Source organism: Peromyscus maniculatus, chromosome 8 (assembly GCF_049852395.1).
Source record: "Peromyscus maniculatus bairdii isolate BWxNUB_F1_BW_parent chromosome 8, HU_Pman_BW_mat_3.1, whole genome shotgun sequence".
NCBI classification, from domain to species: Eukaryota; Metazoa; Chordata; class Mammalia; order Rodentia; family Cricetidae; genus Peromyscus; species Peromyscus maniculatus.
In genome coordinates this window covers 35,924,046-35,937,544 of record NC_134859.1, presented here as the reverse complement: position 1 = coordinate 35,937,544, position 13,499 = coordinate 35,924,046, and the positions used below count along the sequence as shown (strand labels likewise).

Below are 13,499 nucleotides of genomic sequence, written 5' to 3'. Positions count from 1 at the left end.
CTCCAGGCTAGGCCGCTCCCTTTTGGAGCCCTGGGAGGGACTCTCAATGTGGACAGCCGGGTCACCTGTCACTAGTTTTGACAAGGAATCACTAAATTCCGCGAGTGGCCAGTGTGGGCCGAAGAGCCTGCAGGACAGGCTAGGCCACAGACTGCAGCCGTGGTAGCAATGGCCGGCGGAATGACGGGTAAGGACAGTGGAGGATTCGGAAGCCTGGAGTCAGGCACTGGACTCCAGCTGCCGTGTGCTGAGTGCAAGCAAGAGCTTCGGCACCATCCTGACATCTGCAGGAACCTCCGTGCCCATCAGCCCCCCTCTCCTACGTGTGCTATTAAACCCTCACATTTCCAGAGCACACTAGCCACATACGATACATCCAAATGAAACAGCTGCACAACAAAGAGCCAAACGTTGGAGTTTGTTTTATTGCATGACGTTTGCATAAGAAAAAGTAGTCTTGAAAACGGTAAGGCATCATGCAATCACTGATAAGCGGATTTTAACTGTACATAAGATAGGCAGACAATCTAAAATTGAAAAACTATTTCCAAAAAGTACATAAAAGTTTCACATGATGAGCTTTTAAATATGGTTTATATTTGTAGTTTCACATCGTTAAAAAGTGCTTCAAATGTACCGCTGGGAAGCTGATCTTTATAAACGGTGACGGGGTTGATGTGGGGCTGTAAACTGTAAAAACTATCTGTATGGAATTAGAAAGCTAACATTGTGATATTCAAACTTGAATCGGTTTGCAATTCCCACTCAGGTAGATATATTAATAATCTAAAAAACTCCTATTCTGAAACCAACAAAAGTCTATTGAATTCAAGTTATGCATGTTGGGGGATGGATCTCAGAGGCCTGGATGTGAGTGGGCAGGAAGGCTGCTAATCGATGTACTGGGCCATCCAGCGGAAGCCTTCTCCATAGCCTTGTCTTTTCAGCACACTGCACATGAACACTTCCAGAGGCCTGGCGTTCAGCTCCTTCAGCGACACACTGCCCTGGAAGAGAAGAGAGCTGTTAGGTTGGGGTCTCACGGAATAAAAGTACTACTCCCCACATATTGCAGATTCTCCTTCAGAACAAAGGACGTCAATGATAAAGCCATGGATGCTTAGAATCCAAGTCCCCTTACACATGAACTTCTTCTTACTCTACAGTGTCAATGTGGCCAATGAGTGGGAAGGCGTGAGCTTGGGAAGTACACAGAAATAAAACAACCATCTGAGCATGGAGACACGCCTGTTTTTCTAGCACTCAGAGCCTGAGGCTGGAGGATCTCAAGTTCCCGGCCAGCCCAGGCTAGAAAGCAAGACCCTATTTCAAAAATCAAAAAAGAAAAAAAAAAATCCAGATCTTCTTGGCTGACATTTAAGACAACATTCTGCAAGGTGCTGGCATATCCCTGTAATCCCAGCACTCAAGAAGATCTAAGTTCAAGGACAGCCTTAGCTACAGTGAGACCATTGCTTAAAACTGGTAGGGAACAGATTATTACGAAGAAGGCACAGAGGGCTAGGATGAGCGTAGAGCGCTGAGTCCCGTCCTCTGCTGCAGTATTTCCTTGCCCTGAAAGAGCATGTGTGAACTGAGGAGGTTCTGTTTATAAACCATGAAGTTCACTCCATGGATTATCTGGGAATACTTCTTCTTTCTTTTTCCTTTTGGTTTTGTTATAGAGACAGTGTCACTATATAGCACCCAGGATGGTCTTAAACTTGTCATCCTCTTGCCTCAGCTTCCCAAGTACTGGGATGTCAGATATGTAGCATCATGTCCTGTGGCTTTCTGGAACTTTTCAGTACTAACATGCCCCACCCCATGCCTCAACAAATCCACTATAAATAAAAATAGCTCTAGCTAGGCCGTGGTGGCGCATGCGTTTGGTCCCAGCACTTGGGAGGCAGAGGCAGGAGGATCTCTGTGAATTCGAGGCCAGCCTGGTCTACAGAGTGAGTTCCAGGACAGCCAGGACTGTTACAAAGAGAAACCCTGTCTAGAAAAAAAAGAAAGGAAGGAAGGGAGGAAAGGAAGGAAGGGAGGGAGGGAGGGAGGGAGGGAGGGAGGGAGGAAGGAAGGAAGGAAGGAAGGAAGGAAGGAAGGAAGGAAGGAAGGAAGGAAGGAAGGAAGGAAGGAAGGAAGGAAGGAAGGAGCTCTGGTGGAGTGATTGGTCGGTGTGGCTATTTACATTAACAAAAGAAGAGTGTGTCCTGGCTGGAGCTGGAGAGACAGCCCAGTGCTTAATAGCAATTGCTGCTGCTCTTCTAGAGGACTTAGGTTGGATTCTTAGCACCCATGTGGCAGCTCACAACAGTCTGTAACTCCAGTTCCAGGGGATGCCCTCTTGTGGCCTCCTAGTGCACCAGACATATATGTAGTATAGAGACAGACATGCAGGCAACACACACATTAAGTCAAAATTGTAAAAAGGAGGAGGGACTGGAGAGATGGCTCAGTGGTTAAGAGCACTGACTGCTCTTCCAGAGAACTGGGGTTCAATTCCCAGCACCCACATGGCAGCTCACAGCTGTCTGTAACTCAGTTCCAGGGAATCTGACACCCCCACACAAGTGCACATAAAATTAAATAAAATATTTTTAAAAAATAAAAAAGAGGGGTTGGGGATTTAGCTCAATGGCAGAGCACTTGCCTAGCAAGTGCAAGGCCCTGGGTTCGATCCTCAGCTCCAAAAAATAAAAATAAAAAAATAAATAAAAAAGAAGGGGTATTGGAGAGATGCACAGTGGTTAAGAGCATGTGTTCTTGCACAGGAACTGGGTTCAGTTCACAAATCAAATTCCAGGGCAGCTAGGGTTATTCTAAAGAGAAACCCTGGCTTGAAAAACAAAACAAAAAAATTATTATAAATCATTATAAAATGTAGGTTCAGAACCAGAACATAAAATATAGGCTAAGAATCTGGCTTAATGGTAGAATATATTTGGGTTCTAGGTTAATTTCTGGTAACAACACACTGGAAGTACTTAAAGAAAAGAACAAATAAAAATCCAGGCGTGGTAGCACACACCGTTAATCTCAGCACACAGGAAGCAGAGGCAGCAGCCTGGTCTATAGAAGTGAATTCCCAACCATCCAGGACTTTAAAATGAGAGCTGAGGGCTCATATATATATATATTCCATCTGGTCTACATAGTGAGTTCCAAGACAGCTAGAGCTACATGGTGACATCTGTCTCAAAAATAAATAAAGAAATATACAATAAACTTAAAAAAAGGTTTTTACCTTTCCCGTTGTCTGCCCATATAAGCCGAACATCTCTCGTAACCTCTCTTCACTGATGGCTTCGGGTCTGTCGATCTTATTTCCAAGAATTAGTATAGGCACATTGGCAATGGTTTCGTCTGTCATCAGTGACTGAGACAAAGCAAATAACAGGAAAGACAAGTTGATTTAAAGCTTATTTGAGAAGATGCCAAACAGCCAAGGGCTCACTCTTCACTGTATCACGACACCCTGGCCTGCTTAATCACGTTTGATTCCCTCACGTTTGAAAGTGAGCATTAAGAAACCCTGGGCTAGATTCTCCTGTCTCCCTGTAGCTCTCTCTGGAGATGCGCACCATGCAGATCACTAAGGGAGCGTGGACACCTTGGAGGTGGGGCAATCTGGTTTCCCTTCTGGTTCTGTGGCTAGGTTCCTACCTTGGGCAATTAGCTTGAGAGGGATCAGCAGCAACTACTTAGGGCTGACCTGGGTGCTGAGTGAAGCAATACTGAGCTTGTAGAGGACCAAACACAAGGACGAGTCAGCAGCTAACTGACCCTGTTCCAGGACCACAGAACCTTCCTGACTACAGGAATGGCTGGGGTTAGCCTTCCGTCAGATCCTTACTCTGTGGTCTCAGATTTAGTTCTGCCTTGCTGGAAACTGCCGAGCCTCTTTACCAAGCATCTGACCTAGAGGGTGCAGAGGGTATGGACATGCCGGACCACTGGCTGGACAGTTGTTGAAGGAATGGACTTCTGAGATGACACGACTCTGGATAGCTGGCTTCGGGAGTGAGCAGGCATGCACACACATGGCTTCAGGAGTGAGCAGGCATGCACACACATGGCTTCAGGAGTGAGCAGGCATGCACACACATGGCTTCAGGAGTGAGCAGGCATGCACACACATGGCTTCAGGAGTGAGCAGGCATGCACACACATGGCTTCAGGAGTGAGCAGGCATGCACACACATGGCTTCAGGAGTGAGCAGGCATGCACACACATAGCTTCAGGAGTGAGCAGGCATGCACACACATGGCTTCAGGAGTGAGCAGGCATGCACACACATGGCTTCAGGAGTGAGCAGGCATGCACACACATGCGGGGCACACTCTGGAGAGGATGAACTCAGTCTTCAGAAGGGTGTTAGCACTTCTTCACTAATAAGAGCTACTGTAGTCTACTCCCTCTGTTCTAAACAGAGTCATCCCCAGTGAAAACCATCGAAGAGTCCAACAGAGCTAGGAGTTTGCCAAGACACTGCAGGAAAGCTCCTCCGACAGCTCAGTCTGCACCTATTCCTCAGGCTGCCCAGAGGGAGTTCACTGTGTTTAGTGTGAAGTGTTCAACTTACATCAAGTTCTTCTTTTGATTCTAACAGCCTTTCATGGTCTGCACAATCCACAAGAAATACGATGCCGTTGATAGCAGGAAGGTAGTTTTTCCATACTCTTCGGGCTAACAAAAACAATCAGGAGTTAGGATTTATGTGTTGGTCAAGCCTATCGACAGCTGATGGAGATGCCAACCCGGTTCCCAGAGTTCTGAGACGCCTTTGGCTGCTTCACTCTACCACCAACTGCCTGTTTGTCAAAGATTTGGGTACCAAATGTTTCCCAGAACACCAAAACAAATTTCAGATTTTCCTTAATTGTGGGCATGTCAAATCCTCCCATTGAGAAATAGAATTAGGGGCTGGGGATGTGGCACAGTGGTAGAGCACATACTTTGCATGTGAAAGGCCCTGGGTTCAATCCCAATTACCCTCCAGAAAAAGGAGGCTGTTACACACAGAAACCCTGTCTTGGAAATAAAAACAAAATAAAAGCCCATACTTTAGCTAGGCGGTGGTGTACCTCTTTAATCCCAGCATTGGGGAGGCAGAGGCAGATGGATCTCTGTGATTTTGAGGCCAGCCTGGTCTACAGAGAGAGAGCCAGGACAGGATCCAAAGCTACAGAGAAACCCTGTCTCAAAAAAACAAAAACAAAAACAAGAAGAAAAAAAGGAAAGAAAAGAAACAGAAGTAGGAGGGAAGAGATGGCTCAGGGCTTCAGAATGCTTCCTGTTCTCCCTGAGGACCCCAGTTTGGTTCCCCAAACCCATCAGGTGGCTCACAAGCACTAGCAACTCCAGTTACAGGGATCCCACACCTTCTGCTTCCACAGGCACCTGCACACATGTGGTGCACCTTCAGACACAGCGACTCTCATTAAGTTCACTAGAGAGCCACTGTGAACTCCATCAACCAAATGTAAGCAGTAAAAACCACATACGTGTGCGTGCACTATTAATATTTGACATTTCTAGTTTCTTAGGTTTTAGCTAATGATAAATATGAAGCCAACGACAGAAGGATGTTAGTATCAGGTACAGGCTTGGCTAAGTTACAAACTGTTGTATTCAAAACAGAAAAAAAGTTAAGCCGGGCGGTGGCGGCGGCGCACACCTTTAATCCCAGCACTCGGGAGGCAGAGCCAGGTGGATTTCTGTGAGTTTGAGGCCAGCCTGGGCTACCAAGTGAGTCCCAGGAAAGGTGCAAAGCTACACAGAGAAACCCTGTCTCGAAAAACCAAAAAAAAAAAAAAAAAAAAAAAAACAGAAAAAAAGTTCACTAGTGAAAAATTCCAAAATAGTGCCACCATCAAGAATGTTCAACATATAACCTTGTAAGGATATTTTATAGTCAACTATAAGAAAAATTTTATGGGGGCTAGAGAGATTGCTCAGTGGGTATGAGGGATGGATGTTCTTCCAGAGGGCCAGGGTTCAATTCCCAGCACCCACAAGGTGGTTCATAACCATCTGTAGCTCCAGTTCCAGGGAATCCGATGCCCTCTTTGGACCCCTAAGGGCACCAGGCATGCATGCGGTGCACAAACATGCATGCAAGACACTCAAAATAAGTAAATCTAAAGGAAAGCTTTTCTTTTAGTATTTGAAAAATATTTCTCCACTGTCTTCACGTTTACCTTGTTTCTGATGATAAGTGTGCTGTGCATCTTCTTCCATTTATTATTTGGGTTACTCATCTTTTCTCCTCTAGGATTATATTGCTTTTGAATGTCTCATTATAAAAACTGCTGGTTAAGTTGCTGACTTCAGTTCCATAATAGGAGGGGGAAATCATTAACTAACTCTAGCTTGGGATTAGGATAGAATTCCCAATAGTTTCTAAGATGGTCCTGAACATACTTTGCCAGTCCGCGCTATGCCTTCATGCAAAGCAGCACTCTTGACACTGACGACTATGAGGGCTGGAGAGACGGCTCGGGGGTTAAGAGCACTTATTACTGCTGCAGAGGACCTGAGTTTGATTCCCAGCACCCACATAGTGGTTCCCAACCATCTGTAACTCCAGTTCCTGGGAATCTGACCTAGGCATCAGGCACACATGTAGTACACAGACATATATGCAGGTAAAATACTCATACACATAAAAATAAATAAATCTTTAAAAAAGTTTGAAAAATGCTAAAGATTCTCTGTATCACAGTATAAAATATTTCAGCTAGGATTTAACTCTTTATGTAAAAATAAGCAAGTACAGCTATCTCACTAGTATTCAAATTTGCCTTCATCTTTAATAAGTAGTAACATTATATACATATCAAAGAATTTTTACAAATAAAAATTTATAATTTTTATAAAATCTCTATAATTTATTATTAAAAAATTAATTAACTAAAGTATAGGAAAACACAAGGATAATTTTTCCAATTAAAGGTTTTCAAAAGGAAAAACCAATTTTTATTTATTTATTTATATTTATTTATCTATTTAGGTGTTTTGGTTTTTCAAGACTGGGTTTCTCTGTGAATCCCTGGCTGTCCTGGAACTCGCTCTGTAGCAAGCCTGGCCTCAGACTCACAGAGATCTGCCTGCCTCTGCCTCCCGAGTGCTGGGACTAAAGGTGTGTGCCACCACCACTGCCTGGCTCAATTTTTATTTTTTAAAAAGATTTTATTGTTTTTTTTTGTTTGTTTTGTTTTGTCGAGACAGGGTCTCTCTGTGTAGCTTTGCACCTTTCCTGGAACTTGCTTTGGAGACCAGGCTGGCCTCGAACTCACAGAGATCCGCCTGCCTCTGCCTCCCACGTGCTGGGATTAAAGGCGTGCGCCACCACTGCCCGGCTCTTAATTATTTTTATTTTATGTGTATGAGTGCATTGTCTGCATGTATGTATGTGTACTGTGTGTGCCTGGTTCCTGTGAAGGCCAGCAGAGGGCACCAGATCCCTGGAACTGGAGTTAAGGACAGCTGTCAGCAGCCATGTGGGTGCTGGGAGCCAAACCTGGGTCCTCTACAAGAACAGCCGTGAGAAGGCAACTCTTAGAGTGCCCACGAGAAACCACGCTCTGACTTGAGCTTTGTAGTCCATCTGGAAAACACTATAGAGATGAAATTTCAGGCAAACGCCATTTGATTCTAAGTTTTATTATTATTATTATTATTATTATTAATGATGTGTCTGTGAGTACAAGTGTGTGTGCAAGAGCAAGCTTGTGGAGTTTAGAGACTAACCTCTGGAGTCTGTTCTCTCCTCTCACTGTGGATTCTGGGAATTGAATTCAGGTTTTCAGACTTGCAAGGGAAGCACTGTTACCCACTGGCCATCTCCCCAGCTCTGTGTTCTAATTCTCTAATCTTCATACCCCGGAGATTAACCAATGTGTGTCTCAAATGTGCTTTCACTAGCCACAGCCACTGAAAACCTTTTGATATATATGTCGCACCATTTTTTAAAAACGATTTTACTATTATTATTTTTATGGTGCTGGGAAGGAAGTGCATGGGAGGTGGAAAGCTCTACCACAGAGCATCAGCACTACAGAGCTGGCACCCCAGCCCAGCACGAGGCTTCCAGAAGAGCACTGGCTCTAATCACAGGCTTAGGGGCCTCTAGGTCTGGAGCGTTCACTAGCTGTGCTACACCATGTGCCCCACATGCTAAGAGCGACTGGGATATAAAACAGACAGGGCCGGGCGGTGGTGGTGGTGGTGGTGGTGGTGGTGGTGGTGGTGGTGGTGGTGGTGGTGCACGCCTTAATCCTAGCACTGGGAGGCAGAGTCAGGCGGATTTCTGTGAGTTCAAGGCCAGCCTGGTCTACAGAGTGAATTCCAGGACAGGCTCCAAAACTACACAGAGAAACCCTGTCTCGAAAAACAAAAACAAAAACAAAAACAAAAACAAAAACAAAAACAAAAACAAAAAAAAAAAAAAAAAAAAAACCCAAAACAAAAAAACCCCACCCAGACAGGATGTTAGTCCACAGAAGTTCATCTTAGGTTCAGGTCCTGTAAAAATGTACACAGAGGCACTAAGTCCCACATATGTACAGCTGGAGCACTCCTCGCTAGGGTGGCTTCTCCAGGGAGGGAGTCACATCTCACAGATGGGGATTTGTGAGCAAGAGCAGAGGGAGAACAAGAGGTCAGCTCTAGTGGGAGACATGGCAAGAGAGCAAGGACCACAGAGAACGCTGGGACAATGACAAGTCTGTGTTATAAGAAACGGTGAGTTGCTGCGGGCTTTGGGGGCTGCATCACAGGCTCATAATAGGATTTGGACAACAGGTGAGAGGAGCCTGATGCAAAGAGAAAATGGAAGCTGAATTTGCTTCATACCTCACCAGCACAAGCAGTTCGGACTCCAGTGAGTCAGAACGATCATGAAAACCCTCTTGGCTCTCAAAGCACACCCTTGACCTTACTCTGCCTTACTTGAAGAGCATGCAATTCCAAGCTCTGGACCATAGCTGCCATATTTACTAAGTTAAGATAAAACAGAGACTAAGAGAAATTGAAGCTTACCTTGGATGTGCCCACCCAGATCAAAAGTCGTAAAAGTCATGCCAGCAATAGTGAGTTCTTCTGAAGCTAAAACAAAAACAAGATATTTTTACAGTACAATCAGGGATCTGCCAGACATAGGGGCCATGACTGTAATCCAGCAATGGGGAGGTAGACGCAGGAAGAACACAAGTTTAAGGCTATCCTTGGCTACAGAGCAAGTTCAGAGCTAGCCTGGACTATAAAGACATGTTTATTATCTTTCATTTATCTCCTCATTGAGTACAGGTTTTCCTTTAAATCCTTGGTCACAGGATCTCTTTACATTTAAAATAAATAAAGAAAAAAGGGCCAGCAAGATGGCTCAACAGGTAAAGGGGCTTGCCACTGAGCCCAGTGACCTAAATTTGATCCCAGAACCCAGGGCGGATGGGAGAACTGACACCCACAACTGTCTGTTGGCCTCCACTTGCAGCATGGCACACATCCCGACTAAGTAAGTGTAATAAAAGAAACAGAGAAGAGCCTTTCAAACTCAGTGTCTTGAGTCGGGGCACATACAACCTAGCTGGCCTTGAACTTGCTATGGAGCAGATTACCTGCATGATCCACCATGCTTAATCCATGCAGAATTTGCACAGCTTCACGCAGGCTAGGCAGATTCTACCAACTGAGCCCCATCCGCAGCCCACCGGAGCTGTCTCTCCCTGTGTGGTAATCCTATCATCTTCGTCACTGCTGGGTCCATTTCTTCGGACAGATTTTTCTCCTGGTTATGGGTCACACTTACTTACTTTGTGCATGTCTTACTAATTCTACATTATAAAATTGTAATTCATGCTAAATTTTACTGTATTCTTGAACTTCACTCTAGTGGACTTGTTCTTTCTTCAGATGTGGTCCCTTGGGTTCTACTCCATGACTGCACAGACAGGGATTGTCCATGCTAACTTCTGGAATAATTTCCTCCAGTGCTGTGCCTGGCAAGTTCTGCCCTCCCAGTTCTTGTCTCTGTCTCCTCAACTGACTGGGTTATTTGGGCTTCCTCTTACACCTGGGTTTGAAAACATGAATACGAAGAGTTCATTTTCCTTCTCTTATGAACTTCAGTCCTGCACCGGCTATTGCCCAGGGCTTGAAAACAGCTGTGTACACATACTTCTGTCTAGTTACCTAATTTGTAATGGGAAAGACTTCCAGACTCTGGTATCTTCCTTCATGGCCTAAGGAGAAGTCTTCCATAACCACAGTGAAAATTTCAGCACCAGAGCATTTATTTTGTGAGCTGGCTGGGGTAGCACACACCCATAGCGCGCGCACACACACACACACACACACACACACACACACACACACACACACACACACACCTCCAGCAACTGGGAAGCTAGGGAAGTTGAAGGGTAGTGAGTTTGAAGTTAGCCTGGGCCACAAAGCAAGACACTATCTCAAAAACTAAAGGGAGGGGATTATACATAGTATTTCAAGTAAATTAAATACTTAATTGGGTCTGTATTTAAAAGTTACTTCCAAAAGAAAAGGGCAATGCTTGAATATGGCTGGCTACCCATTGGCACGGTTACACCCCTGTGCATACTCTACCCAGAAAAGAAATGCCTATTTAATTAACTATGGTACAGGAAGGAGACTGTCAACATCTCAGACTGTCCCCTCTCCCTTCCCTGTCAGCCTCCACCTAGACCTCAAGTCTATCACCATGGATTATTCTGGCTAATTCTCAAATTCCATGTGATGGTGTCACACAGCAGGGAACTTCTTGTGACCAGCTTCTCTCATGGAGTCTTATTTCTCCTGGCTGGTCTGGAACTCTGTGTAGACCAAGCTCCAGTTTGTGACTTCCAGCCTCTGCCTCCCAAGCACTGGAACCACAGGCGGCATGCCCAGCTTTGGTTCCTCTTTCTTGGAGAATATACCCTGCTGCTTTCTTTCTCTTTTCTGCACAGGCTTTTGGTAAATACATATTCTCACTTTTCCAGATAAACACCTAGTAGTAGAACTGCCAAATCAGAGGACACAAGGCTATTACTTTTTCCATGTATGCTTTAAATGGAAAAATACAAGTTGGGATGAATGTGAGATGCAAGAAAAGCTGAGAGATCACCTGCTCTGTGCCTTGCAGTTTCCTATGTCTAGACACAGGTGTGGCATACAGTAGGTGCTCAAGAACTATTCCTGGGGTAAGTGAAAGATCACCTGCTCTGTGCCCTGCAATTTCCTGTGTCTAGACACAGGTGTGGCATACAGTAGGTGCTCAAAAACTATTCCTGGGGTAAATGAAGGGAACAGCACTAGCAGGCAAAAGAGAAGAAAAAATAGTCAGCTGTTTGTTCTAATTCTGCACACACATCTCTGTCTTAAAGAATTAAGCCCTTTCAAAATGTCATTTATTTTTATTTTATGTATGTATGAGTGCAGGTATTTGTGTGCCTCAGGTACATGTGCAGACCAGAAGGCAACTCTTTTCATTGTTATTTTTTGTGACAAGGTCCCACTATGGACCCTGGTTAACCTAGAACTTACTATGATATCCAAGCTGACCTCGAACTCACAGATCCACCTGCCTCTTCTTCAGAGGGCTGGGGTTAAAGGTATGCGCCATCACACACATCCTTCAATTAACTTGTTTTTAAACTGTATCTGCCTGGTTTATAATCTTCTCACTGTGACAGTTACAGATATAAATTAGCCCACTATTTCTTTCTGCTGCTGGCTCTGTAGGTTCTTATTCCGTAACCTAGCCTGGGCTCATGGTGTAGTCAAGTACTTCTAGATCTTAATTTGTGCTCTGGGAACCAGGTCAGTTACTATTTACCCAGCTGTTTCAGGAACAGGTTGAATAATCTCATACTTTATTCACCAAAAACCCCAAGTCAAAACAACTTTTGGGCAGGGCCTGCGACTCGGCCTTACTCACAGGGAAGCGACCACTTACTGGGATGCAGTGTCGGGACGTGCTGGCCAAGCCTGTCATCTTTGAGCATGTGCAGCAACGTCGTTTTCCCCGCATTGTCCAGCCCAAGGAATACCAGTTTACCGGTTTTTTTATACAACCCTGCAGAAGAAGAGTTCCGATCAGTCAGAGTGTCATCCAACATGGAGTATGAAAATGACTTTATATTTGACATGACATGAAAGTTACTGTTATTGTTGTACTCGGTTATTGTTAAGACACCTGAATGCAACTCTCGAGAAGTCTAGAACGCTTGGGTGTGCGATGTCCTTCTCCTAAGTGCTTCTCTCTGTCTGTGCTTAAATTAATATTAAAACCCTAATAAACTGCAACTTTACCATACCTGCAATCCCAACAGTTGGAAGATAAAGGCAGGAGAATCTGAATTCAAGGCAATTCTTAGCTATATAGCAAGCTTGAGGTCAGCCTGGACTACATGAGACCCTGTCTCAAAAAAACAAAAACCAGGCCAAGTTTGGTAGCCCATGATTGCCTTTAATCCCAGCACTCAGGAGGCAGAGGAAGGTGTATCATGCCTAGTTTACATAGTTCCAGGGCAGCCAGGGCTATGTAAAGAGACTGTTTTAAAAAACAAACGGCCGAGTCAGGCATGGTGGCACATGCCTTTAATCCCAACATTTGGGAGGCAGAGGCAGGAGGTTCTCTGTGAGTTCAAGGCCAGTCTGGTCTACAAAGAGAGTTTCAGGACAGCCAGGAATGTTACACAGAGAAACTCTGTCTTAAAAAACCAAACATGCCATGTTGCATGCCTTGTTGCATGCCTTTAGTCCCAAGGCAGATCTCTGAGTTTGAGGCCAGTCTGGTCTACAAACTGAGTTTTAGGACAACCAGGGCTATACAGAGAGACTCTGTCTGGAAAAAAACAATTAACCAACCAAACCAAAGAAACAGTAATCAACTCTAACCCTGCCTCAGCATAAATAAAAACACTGAGCATAAGTAAGCTTGGCTTCCTAAGGCATCTTCAGCTCTGTTCTCGTTTCTGTCTGTGGAAGGCAGTGCCACCCTCAGGTCAGTCCAGGCAAGTGCTTCCTGTCACTGAGCTGTACCCTCCTCCTCCTCTTACTTTTCAGTGTGACAGGAGCTTACCAAATTGACCAACTTGGCTCTGAATTCATTCTGTTGCTCAGGCTAACTTTTAATTTATGATCCTCCTGCCTCAGTCTCCTGAGTAGCTGGGGTCAGAGGTCTGTACCACCAAGTAAGGCCTAGCTCTTATTTTCAGGTTTTATTATGTTATGCCTGCACGTAGTGTCTGAAGAGGCCACAAGAGGGGTCCTCTGAGACTAGAATTATGGACAGTTATATGAGCTGCCATGCAGGTGCTGGGAATTGAGCCCAGGTCCTCTGGAAGGGCAGGCAGCCAGTACTCTTAACTGCTGAGCCATCTCCTCCATCCCTCATTTTCAGTTTTAAAAGAGCAATTTAAAAATCTACACATTATCCAAGCATAGCCAAACTTATCTGTAATTCCAACAT

At 44.8% G+C, this 13,499-nt stretch overlaps 1 protein-coding gene across 4 annotated transcripts in view; it reads right to left on the bottom strand.

Moving 5' to 3' along the window:
• Positions 1 to 407: 407 nt before the first annotated feature.
• Positions 408 to 13,499, bottom strand: part of Sar1b (secretion associated Ras related GTPase 1B) — a 28,972-nt gene continuing 15,880 nt past the window's right edge. For all 4 annotated transcript variants that reach the window (XM_076578315.1, XM_076578316.1, XM_006991337.4 and 1 more), the window contains 5 exons: positions 11,982 to 12,101; positions 9,050 to 9,115; positions 4,590 to 4,693; positions 3,251 to 3,382; positions 408 to 1,007 (listed from right to left, as the gene is read on the bottom strand). In XM_076578315.1, coding sequence (XP_076434430.1) covers positions 891 to 1,007; positions 3,251 to 3,382; positions 4,590 to 4,693; positions 9,050 to 9,115; positions 11,982 to 12,101 — 539 coding nt within the window. In that variant the 3' untranslated portion in view covers positions 408 to 890. The remainder of the gene's footprint in view (positions 1,008 to 3,250; positions 3,383 to 4,589; positions 4,694 to 9,049; positions 9,116 to 11,981; positions 12,102 to 13,499) is intronic.